The following is a 21,655-nucleotide window of genomic DNA, read 5'->3' on the forward strand; positions in this document are numbered from 1 at the left end:
AGGCCCACCAAAAAGTGCAGAACAAATAAGGCAGAAGTACCCATGTGAAGTCAACATCTGTGAAACTTTTCTAACATAAGTCTCCACTGCTAATGATCTCAAAACACCAGCAACACCAGCAAGGAGATATAAGCTTTATTGATGCTACTCATCATATAATGTGAAATAAAAGAGATAAATGACTTAGAGTCATTGTTCTTCAAGACTCAGAACTAATCATTTGCCGAACAAAGCCTAGGAAACCATTAGAGCATGTAATGTACCTTTGGAACTAGTGAAGTAAATATAATATGGCAAATGTGAAATGATGTAGAACTACAAATTGGCCAGGTAACATGACAAAATTTCTGTTGCTCTTACAGTAGTAATAGGATGTAATATATTTGGACACATACCATGACACATGAGCAAATATCTACCTCGTATATAATTCAGGATCACGTAATATGGAAAACTGTAAAATTGCCATCATAATCAAAAGCCTCTCAGAAATGTAAAAATGCAAGTAGTGAAGCCATCTGTTCCCCAAGAAATCCATATAACTAGAAACAGCTGACTCACTCATAATCTGCATAATCAAAGTCTGAGGATGGTGGCATCTCAAATCCCCAAGTATGATGGCATTTTTTTCACAGCAGTTTTAGAGGTAAAAGACTTCTTTTCTACTGTAAAATCTTACTGATGTGAATCACAAGAGAGTCATACTTCTGAAAAAAAGAAAACTGAAATTTTTAGTATGTCTTTTGTGTGAAGACACTTATCTCTGCCTTAATGAAAAGGAAGACACATATATTAGAATTACCATCACAGAAAAGAAAATGTTTCCCCAGTATCACTGGACTTATGTCTGTTAACTGTGGTCCTTTTAGGCATAGAAACAGAAACAACCTTGAAAAAATTACTAAAAACCAAGTGGTAGTAAGTAGCTAGAGTGTAGGGTGACAAAGATTAATTTCATTACATAGTATCTACTTGACTTCTTGGTTCAGAATTTTAATAATGGTCTTCATTTTGTCTACTACAACCAGCTGCTATACCTTTATGAAGAATTTACTTCATGTATATGTTTCAGAATATGTCATAATTTTGAGAAACTTTCAAAAAGTATTTGCAGCTCAGTATTTTAATTCATTATGTCTGCATGAGATTCTATGAAAAATCAGTCAAGTTTCCAGCACAACATACCTTCATTAACATGTCACATCATACCATACTTTGTGAGCAGAAGTGCACTCTTGTTCCAATACTTTCTGACAGCTAAGCTTCCTGGCCTTGGTTTCCTTTATGTATGTTATATCTTCCACTGCCTGCATTTCGTGCTTGCTATTTAGCTTAAGAGAAAAATTATATGCAAGCAGTACATACCTACAGCAAGCAAATGTATTGATTGATGCCTTTGACATGCATGTCCTGTCTGTCTTTAAGTTATCCTGGCTTGTATGTGACTTTTTGAGCAAGGCATTTTGTGTGTGTGTGTGTTACGTATGTGTGCACATACACATGCACAAAGATGTTCTACAGAGATCTGCAGACTGGTACAGCTGAGGTCTTGCCCAAGTAATCCACTGAATGCTGCCTCATTTTACTGGCCTGTCACTAAGAGAGTTTCACACCATTCATCAGCCTGATAGAAGATCTCTGAAACAGGCGACAGTTTCTATCTCAGTCATCAAGTCTGTGTTCTTAATCGATTTTATTTTTAGGGTTCTTCCTCTATTTCAATTCCTCGATCTCTCTGCCTCTGCACTATATACTCAGCTTCCTTCTTGACCCAAAGCCTACCCTGTAAAACAAGGTTCCTGCTGAAGCACCGAGAACCCTTTGGCACTGGGGAAGCAGGGTGCGGCTCATTTCATGTTTGGCACGTGCTGTGCAGCTGTCTCAAATAGAGACTTTCAATGCAAACACATCTATTGAAAAAAAAATCTTGGCACTGGTAGTACAATAGGCTGAATAATAATATTTAAAAAATATTTGTGCTAACAAAGGAAAGATCAGCCAAGGTGAGAAGTGAGGGGTGTTGCAGGGCAGTGCAATTTAATGCACAATTAAAACAATGGTGAACAATGACCCTGTAGGTCCAATGCTATCTCCAATGGGTGTGTTTTATAACTTGGATGATTCCTTGTCTCCTTAAGCAAATTTCCTATCTGTGTCCACAGTATTTGTACATCATGTTTCCTATCATATTCTTCTGATTTTTTTATTTCTTTAGAATATGTAAATGTTGGCTTTTTCTAAAATTAAGAACTTTATTCTGAAATATATTATATGATACTTTATTTTTACTATGAAGTGTGAATTTAGGAAGCTGTTTAACTTATTGAAAATGCAGTCTTCCCATTCTATTTCCATTTTAGATTCTTGCTTTTTACACACAAAAGAAGAAAAGGAAAAGTTCAGATGAGGTAAATTTTAAATCTTTTGCAAAATTTAATAGCTCTGATTTTTTTCTGTAATGTATATGTCATCACTAAAAATAAGAATATCTTCTAGTAACTATACAGGTGTCAAATCGTTAATCTTATCTTTAGGTGTTCCCTATATGTAAACCTATTCCTTCAATAAGCTCATGCATTTTAGGTGAACTAAATATTGCCTGCATTTCAAATATACTTCAGAGAGCAAGAGTTACACCCTTAATTTCAGCTGTTACATTCACTATAATGTGAATTCTTATGGACAATTACATATTGTTATGGTTATTCTTTTTCTCTTAGTGCTTTTTGAAAGGTTTCGTTAATACTTTTTGAGATGAAGAAAAAAATCCATTTTTAAAAATAAACTTTTCAAAGGTATTGATTATTCTACCAATCTTCCGTTTCAATTTGGACAACTAAGGACACAACAGATATTTCTAGATAAGTAATTAGAGCTTTTATATGACTTGTTTGGTTACTCTATTTATCTTTGGTTGAAACTCCTGAAGCAACTGAAATTATAACTCACTTAACACTAAAAAATCATAACAAATTGTTTTAACTTTCATTGTTATTCAACCTGAAAGGAACAAGAGAACTTCTTAAAAGGAACTCTTCTCTGAAAATTTTGCGGCAAGTTTTATGGCTAGCAGTAAACTCATTCATTTGCCTTATTAATTGTTGATTTTTTTTTTTCTCCCTCTGGGGCTTATTTGTATGTTCAGAGAGATTTCTTTACACCTTAACTATTTCAACTTGGAATGTCCAGTCTTTCCATCACATTTATATCCCAAAAATGTTTGAAAATATTTGAAAAAGCATGTTTTTGCCTTCATATCCTTTACATCTTGTACAAACTTCTTTGTGAAAGCAAATAATTCTTTATGATTTTTACATTAATCTCATTATTGTACTTTCTCTTGATGAATTTCCTCTGGTTTATGCGTTTGGACATCATCCGCAGGGAACTACTGTTAACTAGCCATACATTCAGTCCTCACTGCGATGCTGATTACAGAAAGACTTCACCCATTATTTTGCTGTAAGAGTATTATTACTGCTGAGAGCAGTTCTGTCATATTTGGTTCTCTGTTTCCTTTTTTTTTTTTTTTTTTGTTTCAGAACTTATTTTAGTCATGTGATCATGTTCTTGTGCTTCTTCCATATTGTTCTAGTACTTAAAATACTTAAATCAAATACATATTCTTATAATATTTAAGAACCTCTGCAGTAGAACTTTCTGGGCTTTTTTTGATTTTTCTCACTCTTCTTAATTAGCTCTTAGTCCTACATTTTGCTCTTTACCTCTTTCCAATCTCCTCAGTAACTTCTTTTAGGAGTCCAGGAGGATCTCTTCTCCTTTGATTCATTCCAGGAATAGGCTCCCTTTATTCAGAAAGATGGCAAGCAAGGAGACAAAGCAAACACTGGGCATGCAATAACTGATGCCACCTGAGTCTTCAGATCCAAAGTTTGCTAGCTTTATATGCAATGTAAATTCTCATGTCCAACAATTTTGTAGTTGTCTACAAGCATACTGAAATTAGATTTTATGCCTATATAATTACCGGTGATAGCTAGCTGTATAGATGAATAAGAAATAATCTGTCTCTACACATTCTCATTGCAAATCCACCTAAATTACTTGAATTATACTAGCTTGCCAGAATCAGAATCAGCCATTGGTTTTCAGCACCCTTGTCCAGAGCATGGCCTCCACAGCAGTTGAGTCTGCATTTGTTGTCATATACAATATTTATTGTCATGTAAAAGAAAGAGTTCATAGCTGTATATTCTGTGATGAAATTGATGATAGTGATGAAATTTCCCCCCTTCCTTAGTGTTAGTTTCATTCACTCCTCAGTAGTCCTGGTGAGCATCACCCTGTGCTGTGGGTTGAAGTTCTCTCTCTGGGCACGACTGAACTCCTCTGCTGGGTTGATCTTGACAGGCCTCCAGCAGCAGAGGATGTTGCAGTGAATTGTTGTCACTTTGGAAAATGCATGGAGCAAATGACACTTCAAGAGCAGATCCCACTCCCTGCTGCATGTGAGAGAGAAAATGTATCCAGTGATGTTACATTTACGTTAAAGTATTTCAAAGGCAAAATCAGGAATTCTCATGTAATCTCACAGCCTCCAGATCACAAGTCTAGGCAGATGGGGCTTCATAGTGTTAGAGGCTGAAGTAAAACAAGCAGTATGGATGGATATGTTTTTGAGTATGAAGCAAATCTGAAAGTTCTAACTAGTGCTACTGTTGTTTCTTTCCCCCAAAATTACGTCAAGCCATAGAATAGACTGCCCGTTATCTGTATAATAAAATTGGGATTTTCATAAGTCTTCTGGATTTCTCTTAATGAGGCCACATTACCTGACTTCTTTTTTTAACCATGAACACTCCTTTCTTCAGCAAAAAAGCTTGTGATTGATGCCTACAGCTTCTTAGCCCGTGTTCTGCTCCACTTCTGAAGCACATGCTGTTCTAGAGGCAGCAGAATGGATGAAGCCTGGTTTCCTATCAATTTATTTCCTTCCACCCCTAAGCTCTTCCTAGTCACTCTGTGGGAAATAACCTCCCTTGCTGTCCAGCAGCTCTGAAAATTTCTGTCCATAGACAGCAAGCCTTGGGGCTATCCCAATTGTTTCCAATGGCCAAAGCAGCCTGCTGTGGCCCTGGCAGCTCTGTGCCAGCAGAGCTTTCCCTTGCTGGGGACACAGCTTATCTGCCATGCAGCCACCGGTGCTTATGAAGGTCCCTTAAGCTTCAGGGCAACTGGGTCACCTTTCCCTTGAAGGGTGACAGCAAAGGGAACTTTCCTTCCTCCCTCCTCCCCACATCCCAGCTGTGTGTGATCCGGCGGGACCGGGATGGCCTCCACTCCCTCCCTGCCCCGGGATGGGTCAGGACCACTCCTAGTTCCACCGCTTGTGTCCCCAGGGACAAGGCGGGGCAGGCTGGAGCCGCGTGCCTTCCCAGGGGTGCTGGAACCCCTCGGGGCCGAGCAGCCTTCCGACCACCAGGAAGCCGAGGGACATCGCTCCCGGGGAGGCGGCTGGCGGGGGCAGGGGGACAGCACCCCTGAGGGACAAGCGGGGCAGGTTCTCTGCCCGGGGCACCGCTCCCCACCCGCGGCAGCGCCCGCGCCCGGCTCTTCCGCGCCGCGCCCCTCGGGGCCGGCCGGCGGCGGGGCGGGGAGGCGGGAGAAGGGAGGAGGAGCCGTGCCGGCTTCCTGGCGGGGCAGCGCTGCCGGCGGGCGGGTGTCGCGGTGTGGGCAGGTCCGTGCCAACTTCGCCGGGTCCGCCCAGGGCGGAGGCGCGCCCGTGCCCGTGCCCGTGTCAGGGCAGCTCGGCATGGCCGCCCGCCTCGGCCGCGGGATGTGCCGGGGCAAGCGGGGCCGGGGCTGCCGCGGCGAGGGCGCGCTGCTCGCCCTGGGGCTGCTGGCCGCCCTCGGCTTCCTCGTGTGGCGGCACGGCCCCCCGCCCCGCCACGCCGCCCGCCGCGCCCCGCCGCCCTCCCCCGACTCGGAGCTGCTGCGGCGGCCCGTGTACGAGAAGCCGGCCCTGGACCCGGGGGCGCTGGGGGAGCTGGGCCGGGCCGTGCGGCTGGAACTGAGCCCGGCCGAGAAGCGCCGCCAGGAGGAGAGCATCCGCCGGCACCAGATCAACATCTACCTGAGCGACCGCATCTCGCTGCACCGCCGCCTGCCCGAGCGCTGGCACCCGCTGTGAGTACCCAGCGGGGACACGGGGCACGGGAGCCGCGCCCGCCGCCCCTGTGAGTCACTGAGCCGCCCCGCCAGACTGCAGGGCCAGCGCGGGTAGTCCTGTCTGTCTCGGGCACCTCTCGCTCGGGAGCCTGGAGGGCTTAGGAAACTTTCCCTTCACAAACGCTCTTGGATCGCAGCGTTCGCTGCCGGAGTTAAGTCGATGGGGACTTTGCCAGGCTGCCGCACCTGCACAGGGCAGCGCAGAGGCGCGTGTTGGTGGTGCGAGTGCAGGTTGTTTTCACACGTAGCTCTCGCAGTGTGTTTTCAGTCCTCAAGTTCCGCTGCTCTGCCGTGTTTCTCCTGCTGCCGGCCCCTGGGTAAGTCTCCAGGGGCAGCAGCAGACTTTCTCGGTCACTCCCAGCTTTACCGATGTTACGCTTCCCAGACTTCAGCTGTGCGTTGTATTCAAACGTCTTAAGAGACGCAGCTCAAAGGAGATTGTTTTATCAGCTTGTTTTGCCAGGAGTGAGCTAGAAATGCTGCTCACAGGGGTGGGTAATGGTATTCTGAGGGGGGACTGTGCTTGATCCGGGGTGCACAATTGCTGGGACAAATTACATTTACAAATTACATTCACAGTTATGGCAGCAGTGGCAGATAATGGCATAGAGGCAAATGTAAATGAAGAACGCTTCGTTTACACAGAACACGTAGATGAGTGTTGGATGAGGTGGCTCTAGCTTACAGGCAAGGTTCAGTGCGGCTGTGAAGCCAGCGTGGCACGGCAGGTCTGACTGTTCTGCCCTTATGCAAATACTCGGTGTGGCACCGTCTTGGGCTCTCTGTGAGTGAGCTGCCGGCTGGTGAGAGGCAGGGCTGGCCAGTTAAGGGGATATGCTGGCCACCACAGGGGATGGGATGGAGCCACGGCTGCTACTGACTCCTCACAGCCCTCACTCCTGTTACACTGGAGCTTGGCTTCAGCTGGTTTGTTCTGTTGCAACAGGTTTGTAGGATACGGTAGCAGAAAGCAGGGCTCTGTCTCTCCTCTGCATTCATTTCACGCTGGTGGGTCCCGCCCAGCGTTTTACCAACTCTAATTGTAAGTGCTGAATCTAAAACATGAATCTTACGATGGCTTTTTAAAAGTTGCAGTGCAAATGCCTTTTCATCAGAAGTTTAAGCCTGACACTAGGCTTGTTTTACTCAGTTATTATTCCCCGTTTATAAACAGTCTGTAGCCTATAGGTCAAAAAGGACCATTTTACTTTCATTTCCATGGGAAGAATCAAATCATTTCAATGAGTTATTTTGGACTTCTGCCATTTCTCTATGACAGGATGTTAGAAGAAATAGAAGGTCACAGTTTTGAATAGGAGAATTATAGATGGATGTGGGTGACTATTCTAGAAATGAAAATAATTTAAATAGATTTTGCTACAACAGCGGACCCTTTTTGATTTGAATATATAGATGCTGAAATGACAAAATATATCCACACTGAAAGAATCACGGAAGCATCAGTGGCATAATCTCAGAGATAATTGCCTTCTGAAGCAGGGGCTGTATTGTACTCTTGGCAGGTGCTTCATGCCTTAGTGCTCAATTAAATCTAAATTATGGCAAAAATGTCACAGAGCATCTCCCAAACTCATGCAACAAATGTAAAAAACTTTCCCAAAGGCAATTTTGCAATGAAGTGTTAACTCCTTTTCTCAAGAGGGAAGACCATGCAAGAGATTGAAGTAAAAAAAAAAAAAAAAAAATTAGAAAATTGAAAAACATATCACCGAATCCACAGCCATAGAAAATGCATTGCACTTTGTTCCAAGATTGGAAGTTATACAGATTTAAATGTCAAGTTTAGAGATGTAAAAAAAAAAAAATAAAAAATAAAAAATTATTTTAAGGTGTGAAATGCTTGACTGTTTATGACCTTTGATGAACATTTTGGTGATGGGGGAGGCTACAATGATGGAAAATAAATAGTAATGTAGAAGGCAACTAGGCTTCAGCAGTCTACTAAAATGATGCAAAAGCTAAATTTTAAATATGCTCAGTGAAACAACTTTAGTACCAGAAAACCAGAGGGTGACAAATGCACCATTTTTTTTTTAGTGGAGTCTCAAAAAAGAACCAGAGAACTGCATGCTGACAAGCCTTGGATCTTTTCGAGGCATGTTATCTACAAACTGTGGTAAGGGAAAGAATTAGTAACAGATGAGAGGGTGTGATCTATTGAGAAAGTCAACAAGGCTTTTGTCAAGGATGACGTGTCTCACAAATTTGAGTTCTCTGAAGGACATAATTATATGGATAAAGAAGTGTGTTGTTACTTGATGAGTTCCTTAAGCAACTGTGAAATAATGTCGGAATTCCTTGAATTTATAAATAACTGAGTAGAAGCAGTGAAGCATTTGTTTTGGGGTGGTTTTTTTTTTTGTTTGTTTGGGTTTGTTGTTTTTTTTTTTTTTCTTGTGTGTGTGTGGTTTTGGGGTGTTTTTTGTGTGTGGGTTGTTCTTTTTTGTGTGTGTGTGTATGGGTTTTTTTTTTTTTTTTTTTTTTTTTTTTTTTTTTTTTTTTTTTTTTTCCTTCAGTTATTTTGTATTTTGTTAGTTTTAAGGAGTGAAGTCCTGATAAAGTCCCACAGAAATCTGTGTTGGATTCAATGCTGTTCCACTCACAGCATGACTCTCATAAAGAAGTGACTAATTTACAGGTCTTCAGCCTGAAAGGCAGGTGGCCTGCTGGAAATGTACCTCCTGCAGGGCTGCTGCAATACATGGTTGATACACGAAAGTGGATGAAACAAATTTTGCCACCTCCCTCTTCCAAAAATCCATTTACTGTAAAGCATAAGGAAGTTAATCCACTAGAAAATTTCAATCAAATATTCGGGAGATATTGACAGATACTATACTTGGGGACTCTGTTCTGGGCTATGGGCTTTTGGTCTGTTTCAGCATATTCTTGTGTGTGTGGAGGCAATCTGGGAATTTTAGATACCAGTAAAATAGGAGAATAAAAGGGAAACCGAGACAACATTACCAGCACCTGGGTACCCCACTGCTCCTTTTGATGTTAATGTCCTCCCACACTGATCAATGGACCCACTCTCTGTGTGTGAATTGGTGAAAACATTTGAATACAATGAAAACTAGAGTTTTGCTAAGCTAGAGAATATCTGAACCAGCAAGCTATTAAATGTGATATGCAAAATGACTGCACAAGGGATTGCTGTATCAGGAACTGCTGCCAAAATCTTTTCCTACTGCTGCATGTTGTACATCCTGGACCTGCCATGGGAACAGAAATGTGGGAGGTATTTGCTAATATCTGTGTCTGGTAATACTCTACAGGAAGAGGAGAATAGCTTGGCTGAGATTACTTGCTCAAATAATGTATTGATTGATATTTGACTATGAATCCAGGAAGTTTCAAATTTAGATCTTTCTTCTACTAATATATTCCTGACAGTGCAAATATTCAGAAAGTTGTTATTCTTTCTTGTTCCCACCACTGTAACTTGCTTCTTGTGATGACTGATCCTGTTTCTATTGACACACAGACCCAAAGAACACGACAACTATTGTTGTTTCCTTTAGACAGTTTCTACTTCCTTTAACTGTTTGAGCTTGACATCAGCAATCGTTTATGTGTTTCATCACGCAGGAATTCTTTAGTTTTATTGAAAGTATACATATAAAGCAATAAACATTATGTGTAAACAATCTATAAAAATGTCCATTTGTAAGAATCCTATGGATAAGAATGTCAGTTACTAAATGATGATGCAGTTTGTACAATGCTAGAAGTGAAAGAAGCCATAGGATCAGAGAAGGATGGAGGTTGGAAGGAAACTTTGGGGTGTCTAGTCCAGCCTCAAAGCCTCCAAGGATGGAGATTCAACAACCTTTGAACAGCTCTTTCAAGGCTACATCACTGCCATAGTGATTAATTTTTTCCCTGATCATAATAAGGTTATCTGGATGGCCCAGCTTGTCTTCCCAACATCTACCCTTTATTTCTTGAGTTTGTACTCATAAAGGGAGCAACAATTATAGGAAGTTTAAAACCAGCAAGTGTCCTCTGTCAGACTTTGACTTGCTGAGGGCCCTGTTGGGGCTGATGCCCTGTGAGCATGCTGTGATGAGTTCAGGACCATGGGGTTTGCTTGCTGCTGCTGCTCTGCCTTCCTCCCCCTGCAACAACAGGTCTGCATTGTGTCCCATGGGGCTTCTCGTTGTGTGCTTGTTTTACAGGACTGTAGGGCTAGGCAGACAACTGATACCTTCTCTTAGCCTTTTACAGCTTATTACAATGTGTAAGAAATACGTTTCAGTTTTTCTACTTGAGTTATTTTAGATTAAAGGCTATTTTCAAGCATTGTTCCAGATTTTAGACATTCTACCTGTGTTTTTTTTTTTTTTTTTTTTTTTTTTTTTTTTTTTTTTTTTTTTTTTAACAGTAGGGATGCATTTCTTACTTATTTTGGGGACAGTATCTGTAAAAGCACACAAGTTGCCTTTTGGTTGACTCTTGGTACAAAAGGAACAAGTCGGGACTAGGCACTTTTGTGCTGACTCAGCATTTCAAGGTGTCTCTTTTGTGGTAGATGCCTGATTCAGCCCTTGAGGCTCATTTTGCTTGTGATCACAAGGAAATGGATTATTAATTCTTTCCTGTCTTTCCTAAGTAGCCACAAAAGACCATAAAATATTGAATGTGGTCTGCATAGTACTTTTCAGCTATTAAAAAAAAAAGATTTTAGAGGTTAGTTCTTTAATTCTAAGTAATCTTCTGTGTTTTGGAGAGATTCTTTATATAATTTTTTTGTATATGTGTGATTTTATGGTTATGTTTAAGTATCTGTGCATATATCTTTAAGTGTTTTTGTATAGATAGCTAGATTATACACAAATGCTCAAATTCCTCTGTCTGCATCATTTATGCCTATAATATTATTTATTTTGAGGTAATATTATTTTTGACTTTAGAATAACAATCTTGTGCTAAGATTTTTCTGTCTTTCAAAACTGTTTTTCCTGTTTGTTCCCATATTTGAATTTGATTCTCTGAGTGTCTGTCTTTCTTCTATGGTTGGTTTTGTTTTCTGGGTTATGTATTAAATTATAGCAGGATGTTAGTCTGATAATATCCTGCTAGCAAGTTTCCAGAATAAGCCTTGATACTAGGTTTTGGTTCCTTTTCTACTCCAAAAATCACAGCTACTCTTGCCAGGAGTTTTAACCTGACCGTGTTCCGAGAAAAGGCGCAGCAGCTGAGTGTTTCCCATCTCAGCCCTCAGTGAGTGTCTGACTTCGCCCAGGAGCTTCTCTTTCATCTCTTTCCTAAAGGCAAAACAACTGTAGTGAATTTTTCTTTTAATTTTTTTTTTAGTGCATATAGGAAATAGAACTCTTTGAAGAGGTGAGCTGCAGTAGCCTGACCTTTCTGGCACATTTCTTCCCTCTAAACATGCACCTGCTGGTGCACCTTATGCCCAGTGCTGGCTTTGGCACAGGTATTCCCGTGCTTTGCATCTGATCAGGAGACACAGCACACTATTTCTTACAAGCAAAGGCTTTGCATTAAACACCTAAGAATGTCTTTGATGTAGTAGTTTTGTAATGCTGTGGTCACTTGTTTGGTGTTAGGACTTTTTGGTTTGATTTCTGAGCTTTTTGGAAATATGTAATTGGTTACTAGTAACTATATTAATCATAATACCTTTTAGTAATTGCTTTAGTGTTAGTTGGCAGTATATTTCTTTCATATATAAACAGGCTTTAGATCTTCAAAGCATTGTTTCTCTAGGACATTTCATTCTTTCCTCCTACAGTAAGTGAGGTAAAAATAATTAATCATTATGAGGTTTCTTTTTGTTTATTTTTTTAATAAGAAGGCTTGCATTTTATAGCAGTACAAAGTTATATTTAGGACATTTTGCTATTTTTGGTTCCTGTAATCTGTAAAAATGTGTCACTTTTCTTTGTCATTATGCTTTTAATAACCCCCAGCAAATATTTTCCAGAAGAGCTCACGTGATTATTTTTCACCATTTTTCTTTCCACCTTCCGGTAGACTTCCTCAGCTTCCTTTGATATCTAGATTATTGCTTGGTTACAGCTGGTTTGATTTTTAAATTGAAGAAGTCCCCAGATCTGTGATTGATAGTAAGCAAAAACTGATTTTTTTTAATTAAAAAAAACTTCTTTTATTGTAAACAATTGTCTATAAGGATCAGGTGCATGCACACCTTATTTATAGTGATGAATACAATAGCTTCTTTCAATTATTACTTTGCAAAATATTTTTTCTTATCCTGAATCATATTACTCTCCCTAAAGTTTTTGAATGTAGGTGTAGGAAATAGTATGTCTCTGTGGAAAGGATAAATGTATCTCACCATCTTGGAAGAAAATTGAAGACATCTGAGCAAAATGTAACCACTGTTTCAGCTCAGCAAAATAAAACAAAAATCAAGTGCATTTCCACATTGTCACATGAAGAATTTCCGTCTCATCTGCACATCCAGAATCTGGGTCAGTTAGGAACTTCTGTAGCCTTTCTCTAACAATTTGGAATTAGGAGGCTCTATGGATTTCCTAATTTTGTGGATTTTAGGATACAGATTTAGTCAATTCTCCTACTTGGTCTTCCTAGACATTTTTTTCTTAACGTATTTTCAATCTGTCTTAAACAGATTTGCTTTCTGTGCCCACCTCCTTCTCACCCCCCAGCTTCTTAACAAATACTTTCTTCTGTTTCAGACTTAGTGTCTTTCTTTCTTGCTTCTCACAATGTTTGTATACAAGGCAGCACAGCCAATTATTATCTGAAATCTTAAGACAGCTTTTGGCAGTCTGTCTTGTCAAGACCATCTTGTTGTTGGGAGAATAATTCTGTAGAACATTAAATAACCTGGAAAGCTGTTTCACAATTAAGCCAGCCTCTGTTTCCAGAGACTTGATCATATCACGGTGTCGTAGACTGTTCCAGGTGTGCTTTCCCTAACATGGTTTGTTTCAGCAGATATAATTTAGGGAGCTTTTAGCCAGCCTGCTGGGCTGGGACAGGCAATGGGGAAGTGTAGGCCAGAGTTCTGAACTCACCTGCTTAAGTGTTCCAGCCTTGCCCCGAATATCTGCCCATTCTGGCAGTTATCAGCACCTTGCTGATATCTGCTTGGCTAATCACACCAAGACACACCCTCTGTAAACTGTCAGTGCCTTTTTCTGCAGTAGTTGAACACATGTGGCCTGTGTAGGTGTGTAAAACCAGGTGGAGTCTCTCCATGCCCAAATAAACCTTTTTTTTTTTTTTTTTTTTTTAATTAAAAGAAGAAGAAAATCCTTGAACCGACAGTTGGACGAGTAAGTAAGACAGGTAGTCTTAGGTGAGAAAATAAATTTGGCATGAAAAGTTGAGTAGTGTTTGGAAGAGATAATAATAATATTTATAATATTCTTTAATTCCACTGGAAATGTTGCACTTCTGTATCCCAGGATTTGGGTGGCGTTGCTTTTGGCTTGCATGCTGCATTTTATCCGTAGGTAACTCTCCCACAGAGAGAAGTGAGGAGCAGATGTTCAACTATATATTCAGCCTGGAGTAAGGGACATGGCCTTGGTAACTGTGTGGGGTGGCTCAGAAACCAGTGCTGCCACCTGTGTCATATGCAGGGCTTGGGATACTTATGGCTGCATGTGCACAACCCCAATCTGTGGCTTGGGCAAAAGTAGAAAAGGGAATAGAAGATCTCAGTACTGCTGTGTCCTCTGCCATGGCTTTGGCAAGGTAAGAGAAGGAGGGGTTTTCTCTTGGATTAAGATACTTGGCAGATTCCAATGCCCACATTGTTGCCTCTCCAGTTCATGGAGTGGGAATGAAGATGGTGAAACTAGATTGAGATGCCCATGGATGCTGCCATTCATCCCCATCAGCCTCATTTACTTACAGCCTGCAAAATGCCACTTTTGAGCATGCCTCTTACTGAAAGAGCAGTTTAAGTCAGTGTTCTAACTGTTCAAATTAGAAAGAGGATAGGTTGTGTGGTGAGTCAGTATGTCTATGGCCCATCATAACATTCCTAGCCCAGCATGTGAAACCCAGCCTGAAGTAGAGCCCTGGCAGTGTTTACCAGGTGACGCTGGGATGGGGCATATATGTCACCTACTGTAGTCACGTAAATCAAGTTAAATCAGCCTCAGCAGTGACATGTGCTGTCTGCACATCTTGAGAGAAGCTGCACAATCCTGAACTTGCCTAGGGCATTCACATTGAAACTTCAAACCCAAAACTTACACAGTATACCTTCTGAAAGCATTAAATAATTCATGAGCAGTTTGTGTTCTTAACAATCTTTGAAAACTCAGAAAACACTTTGTATTTTTTTTTCTTAAAATATAAGTAACTGTGCACATAGAAGATCAAATTTGGAGACTAAAAGTCTATTTTCCCTTTCTGTATCATTGTTACAGTTGTGGTGAAAGTCTTAAGTACGAGCATGTCAGCAACCATTCCTAATTAACTCATGGCAGTGTGCCCAGTGTGCACACACATTCATGCTCTCTCTCCCTGTGTACAGATACACATCTCTTAGAGAAACAGCTCTTTACAAAGAAATAAATTGAGTGATTACATTAATTGACACAAATGTTCTTGAAAACAACCCTTTTAATTTTGTTTAGGCATTTCCTGAGTGATGTCTCCTTAGTTTCTAATAAATAACCTATTGTAAAACTTGCCAACAGGAGACTGTGTAGTGTAGTAAATTCCAAGGTTAATTTATAAAACTTGTCAGCTGTTTACTCTTGGTTAGGCAGTGGCTTAAACGTGGAGTGTAAAAAAAGGCAAAACCAAAAACCCACAGGAATCTGGAAGTACACTTTTACACGTTTTGCTTCAGTTTGCAATTTGTGGACTTAGATGTTTGAGTAGAAGTTGTAGTGAAACACAGAGGAAAGGCGGTATATAGTGAACATGGTTTTGTGTTCAGGAACATACCAGCATTATTTTCTCTTTCTTACCATCTAAAGATTTATGGATGAACACATTTAGAATTCTAAAATATAGGTGTTGTCTTAGTGTGAATTGATAAGAAATGCCAGGAGACAAAGCTTTTGGTTTTTTTATGCCTTTATGCCACAGTGATCAAGAGGGAGGGTCTCTGGAACACCCAAGTATGGCAGAAAGTGCCTGAGGGAAGTGAAGGATGGTGCAGAAGCAGGATTGTGCTGGAGCATTGTAGTGTCCCCATCTTCTCCTTGGAAGATGGTTGGGACAGTCCTGGCCGTGTTTTCTCTGAGTGTCACTCTACTGTGCAAAAGGCTTCTGCTTGTGCATTTTCTAGTGAATCTGCAGAGAGCAGGAGTGACCGGAGAGCAGAGACTGAGCAGTTGTCACACCTTTGCATTGCCATACTTTCTGTGATTATTATTCATTATATAACATTCTTTGTCATTACAATCTGAGTCCTGTTTAAAACTATATGCATTTATTTTGTTGCCTCTAGAAAAGCCTCTTGGATGTGTTGGCAACAGGTTTTTCCTCAGTGAGTGATCCTGGTATCTGAAAATTGTTAGCAAAATCAGGTTGACTAGAGATATGTGTACTTCTCTGAAGAAAACCCTCTCAACATGCACAACATGCCACTTTTAATTTAGGTAATTGTTTATTTTAAAATACATTTAATTATTACAAAACAGTAAAGTTCCTGTGATTGAATAATATAAGGAGAATAGTGAAAGAATGTTGGACTTCAAATGCATCTGCATTTATTTTCCTTGCTTGGAAATGTCATGCTTACAAGCAGCTAATTTCCTCGTGTCTGTGTTATGTTTATACCAACCATTTGGTAGTTGTGATGACTAGGTTTCAAGTGATGTATCACAGCCAGTGGTAGGGACCATAGGTAGATTCCTATAGTCATTTAACATTATTCATAGAAAAGCAACTGTTCCATAGTCAAACCTCTATAGAAAAGAGGGAGGTGGGAACTCACAGAGGTCTCTTGGGTTGTGCTGGATGAATGGCTTAGGGAGGGTGAGGTGATCTGGATCTGTCTTTATGGACCTGCAGAGCCCAGATGATCAGCTCAAAGGTGGCAGGTAGTTTTTAGGATGAATAATGTAATGTGAGATGCAATTGATCCTGTCTTAACGCAATCCTTTCTATTGGAAAGAACGGTGTTATGGGTTTGAGGGTGGCAGTAAAGAGCGCCTTATTCAGAAGCTGAAAGCAGGTTGCAGTATAGTATGCATAAATATACATTCCCAGTGTCTGCAAAAACATACTTTGGGACTGCCGTCACCAGTTGCTGTCATTTTAATGACATACCGTAATTGATATGCGTTTGTTTTTCTGAATAATCCAAAGTAGGAGTGAAATTATTCACTTGGAAAGTAGGAGCTGGAATACTTGGCCGACATATGGAGAATAAAAGTACATCTTGAAGTTTGCAAATGTGAATGCAGAAGATGGGCTGCTAAGGTGCTTCTGTGGTAAACAGCAGTTGAAAAATGGAAAAGATGAGTTATGACCACTAGGCTTTAAATCAGGCTTCTTACTCCTAGTGGGTTTTTAAGTTTTTTATGCCTTGTGAAGTGATGATGTTTAGTGTCCATATGCATGCCACTTAATTGTTATTCAGCAGCACTTCCAAGCATTTCCATTTCAGGGATTCATTAGTTTTTTCAAGATTTTCTTATGCTATAATTTTTCCAGGGTTTAAATGCTTTGGTTTTGTAATCTCCCGAATGGGATTAATTTTTAAGGCTTAGTGAAACTCTTCCATTACAGAAAGATAAGGAAAAATGTGCTTCACTTTAGTAGCACTATTTGAGACTGCTAGCAGCTGAGATGGAAAAAATATATGTCTTGGAAATTATATCTGAGGTAAACATGCAAATCTTCACAGAGGTTGAATAATGTGGCTTTTTCCTTACTTTTTTTGATTTTTAATAGGGGTATCAGGGTACTGCTCAGGTCAGGCTGGCTGTGCTGGCCAGCAGCCTGCCCTGCTACCATGGCAGGTCACTTCTCTGCATTCCTGTGCTGCCTTCCACCATGGAGCTGGTAAATTAAACCTATTTTTTAGTGCTGGCCTCTTTCTTGATTTTGGAAACCTAAGAAATGTGTGCTCTGGTATGTCCTGACCTTTTCCTGCAGTGTGAGGTGTGCTCAGGGAAGGAGGCAGCAATGCACAGTGAATCACAAACGGTGTGGAGATTGCCTTGCTCTGTGCCAAATTGTGTTTCCCGTCTCCAGCATGTAATTTCAGGTAAATCTGTTGAAGTCCTTAATCTATAATTAGACTTACAAGCTTCTTGAGACCTTTTGGATTTCCTTTCTTTAAATGGAATACAGCATTGTTATTCCAGGAATCTTCCTGACATATTTTTCAGGAATGCTTTCCTGGTGGTTTTTTACTTTTTTTAAAAATTTATTTGTAGTTTCCTTCAGTTTTCTAAAATAGGTATGCAGAGATCCTATTTCCAGCAAGAAATGAACTCAAAATTACCTGGTACAAGTGACTGATATATATATATATATATATGGATATTTTTTTCCTGGCAGTATTGAGCAGAAATGTTTTCCGGTAGGCTAAAGTAAATATGTATTTCTAAAATTGGATTCACACAGTGGGTTTTTCTGCATTAAAAATAAAGAGGTTAATTAAAATGTCACTCGTCACTCCTTTTCATTTTTTATGTGTCAATACAAGAGTGTCTGGCTAAATAAATCAATTCTGTCACCAGGTGTTGGGGTGAGACAGTTCCCTCTGTGAAAGCCCCTCAGGAGAAGTTACAGCCAGGAGGGACAGGCATTTTTGTACTTCACTAGATCAGTGTGTGTGCGTCTATTTGTACCTACCTATGTATGCATGGATGTTGTTGATTCATGTTTGAGAAGCAGCCTTTGGGTGCCTTCTTGGCTGAGTGTCATTTGTCCTTGCTACTTCCTCATTTTCACATATTTATTACAGAACTACTCTACAGACTTTTTGTTTTCCTCATAAGAATTTTAGTTTTAGGCATAATCAGATTCAGATTTTTTTTCCTTTTCATACAACAGATCTTAATAGATACTGCCTAATCTTCAAAGAAACCTATAAGCCTTTTTTAATTGCAGACACAGCAGCCTTAGTTAGTTTGTTAAAATATTCTCAATGTGCTATAGGTAAGCAGTTTGCTTTTAATGTCATTTTCTGAATGTTTGGGGGAAATTTTATGCCCCTAAATTGACCTAAGAGATTTTCCTGTCACATTTTCTACTGGTCAGTTTTAATTTCCCTTTTCAGCTCCCCATAGCATATGTTCTGGAGGACTCGCTGCTGTTCTGTTTTGGTAGGAAGGATGTTCTACCTGCTTTGGTATTTGTTGTGATTTAGCAGTCTACAGAAGTTGAAGTCTGTCCTTCTGCCCCTTACAAGCCTCAGTGATTCCAGGCAATAAAAACTGCCAATATAGAATGCTTTAAGCAAAGAGGAAAAATTGTAGAAAATGCCATCGTTATTTTAAAATTCTTATAAACCAGGGAATTCTTTTAAGAATTTATACATTTGGCTCAGCTATAAGTTTCTTGGCATCCTTATGTTCATTTAGGGAAGTTCATATATATATTTATAGGAAATACATTCTGGAGCTTAATCCAAAGGTTTGCAAACTTTCTGGCTCTTCATAGAGCCAAACCCATGCATTTCTATGTCTGTTTTAGGCTTTCGTGGATTTCACTATCAGATTTTGCCAGTTGTGTGGTCTCTCCAAATTCTGCTTTAGTGTGCATACATTTCAGTTTTGTTGCTGGTTGTTTGGTTTGGGGTTTTTTTTCTATTTATATGTTGCTGTTCCTTCACAGTTATATTTTTACTGTCTAGCACTTGTTCTATTTTCCAAAGCAACAGTTATCACTAGTTTATGTTACTGTTTTTACTGCACTTAGGTTTTACATTTCTTCTATTTTTTTCCTTTGATCTGAGGCACATTTTGGCTGTTGCTTGTTCTTCTATTTGAAATGGTGCAAAGACAGCTGCTGCAGCTACACCAGCCATGAATACCTCCTATTATTTTTCTTTTTAGACCTTTTGGTAATTTGCAGAATTTTATTCGTAATGCTTCTGTGGAAATGGAACCACTGTAAGAGCAACTTCCTAATGTCTTCTCATACAATTTTCCACACACATGCGGTTCTTTTAAGATCCTTTCTGTGTTCTTGCTTGCAGTTAGTAACTAGCATACAAATGGATTTGAGAATTGTTTCCTGACAATTAATAAATGCTTTTGCACTTGTACTAAATGTTACTCCCCCTTTACAGATGCAGGGAGAAGAAATATGATTATTATAGTCTGCCAAAAACCTCTGTTGTGATAGCTTTTTATAATGAGGCTTGGTCAACACTTCTGCGAACTGTTCACAGTGTTCTTGAGACATCTCCGGATATACTTTTGGAAGAAATTATCCTTGTAGATGATTACAGTGACAAAGGTAGGAAGAATAAGTATAAATAGTATTGATTGTTAATGGGCTTTTTTGGTCAGCCAGTTCATAGGAGAAAAAGTCATACTGTTCAGGTCACATACCAGAAAACTGTACAACAAAGGCCTCTCACTGAAAAAATACTTTTTACTATTGTGCCAGTAAAAAATTTGGCTTATGGACCAAATTTAGTTTGGAATGGGGAAGCACATTTTCTCTGTTATAACATGAGTGCTTGTGTGTATAGATAGACTACAGTCTGATTGGAGCACTTCAGGTTTCCTGAATTGAGCAAGTTTCGATTGCACCAATGCTCCCCTGGTGTCTCATATAATGACAGTGACCTAGTTCTTCGGTCTTGTTTGAACAATAGGACATAAAGGCAATGCTGGCATTTTCCACCACACATGAATTGTGTTAAGAATAAAACTTTTATGCAGAAAGTCTTAAGTAACTTTTGAGAAGCGCTTGTCAATCTGGGAATGTATTAAAGAGGTAAATGTGAAGCATTCAATTTCTTAAAAGTAACCGTGATTTGTGTCCATCCAAGTTCTGTGCTTTTTTCATCTCCTTTCTAGACATGTATAGCAGAATCTGAATTCAAAATGCCACAATAATTAGAGCCCTACTATAAGTAATATGCTAGTGAGGAGAGAGCTTCCTATTGCACGACATAAACAAATAATTTCAGACTATATTATTCTCTCTTTTTTCGGTTTGTTACAGAACATTTAAAGGAGACTTTGGAAAACTACGTGGCTGGCCTACGCAAGGTGCGTCTCATCCGGGCAAATAAGCGAGAGGGGCTGGTTCGAGCCCGGCTGCTGGGGGCCTCTGTGGCCAAAGGAGATATCCTGACCTTCCTGGACTGCCACTGTGAATGCCATGAGGGCTGGCTGGAGCCGCTGCTGGCCAGGTGAGCTTATGCTCTGGGCTGGTTTTCTCTCTCATTGGAGAAGAAGGGTGAGACAGTTTGGCCCACCCTTGCATGGAAAAATGACTCATGTTTCACCAAAGGTTACTGCAGTCTGGTCCCTGAGGCACTGAGAGTGTTTGGTATTTGTCTCCTGGCTGTGGGAAGCAAATGGAAGTGTGAAAGATCACATCATGGCATTTTTTTGTTTGTTTGGTTTGGTTTTTTTCTCTCCTGAGGACAAAATTGCTCTTTTTCTTCAGACACTGGAAAGTTTTGGGTTTCAGCAAGACAAATCCACACCCACAGCTTTGAAACTACCTTGGTAAAGGAGACTACTTCTGTCAGCCTGGGTGGTGGATGAGCAGAAGATCTGGAAAGACGTGTGCCCTGCCAAGGCAATGTTTGCATAAGCAGATTGGAATACAAGTCAATAAACTCCATCTTCTTAGCCCTGGGCAGATCCACCTTTCCAGACTGGTGGTGTAGGGTAGGGAGGAGTTAATATTATGTCAACACTGACTCTTACTTGGAAACCATTTTTCCTGGGACACTATACTTAATGCCTGCGTAGCCTATTGTCTATTCTGCAGATCCGTCAGGCTGCCCAGAAAACTTCCGTTAATTAACAGCAACCAAGCAAACAAACAACAAAACACCAAGGAACCTTCCCAAAACTCTAACAAAACACCCTTAGAAACCAGAATACTAGCCTTCTGTTACAGCTGAGAATATTTATTGTATTCTTGAAGCCTCACCCATGTGTATCCAGCAGCCACACATGCACTTTTCCTGCTATGGGTTCAGCCTTTGGTACCTCACTGCAGCACCTGGATCATGACACAAGGCTCTGTTTCTTTTTCTCCTTTTGCTAACAGTTCATGTCTTTAGCCCCTTGGATGCCACTAGCAAATACTGATCGATAGAGGACCTAATCAGACCTCCTAAATATTATATATAAAAAACCAGCTCTCTTTAAAACATAACTAAAAGGAAAAAAAATCTTTCCTCAAGGCCAGTGATTTGAATTTGATCCTGTTAAGATTCTTACCAGGTATTGTAGACAACAGAAAAGGACCAGAAAAAACAGCCTTTTACAAACTTGAGAGAGACTTCCAAAAGCACATAATGTCT

The 21,655-nt window shown here is 40.2% G+C and overlaps 1 protein-coding gene across 1 annotated transcript in view; it reads left to right on the top strand.

The window, feature by feature from the left end:
* Positions 1–5,773: 5,773 nt before the first annotated feature.
* Positions 5,774–21,655, top strand: part of GALNT12 (polypeptide N-acetylgalactosaminyltransferase 12) — a gene marked incomplete at its 5' end in the record, with an annotated part of 46,487 nt that continues 30,605 nt past the window's right edge. The window contains 3 exons of the mRNA XM_083884209.1: positions 5,774–6,147; positions 19,448–19,617; positions 20,335–20,524. Of these exons, the coding sequence (XP_083740335.1) occupies positions 5,774–6,147; positions 19,448–19,617; positions 20,335–20,524 (734 nt within the window). The remainder of the gene's footprint in view (positions 6,148–19,447; positions 19,618–20,334; positions 20,525–21,655) is intronic.

The sequence above is a fragment of the Zosterops lateralis genome, assembly GCF_965231275.1.
Source record: "Zosterops lateralis genome assembly, chromosome: 1".
In the NCBI taxonomy this organism is placed as follows: Eukaryota; Metazoa; Chordata; class Aves; order Passeriformes; family Zosteropidae; genus Zosterops; species Zosterops lateralis.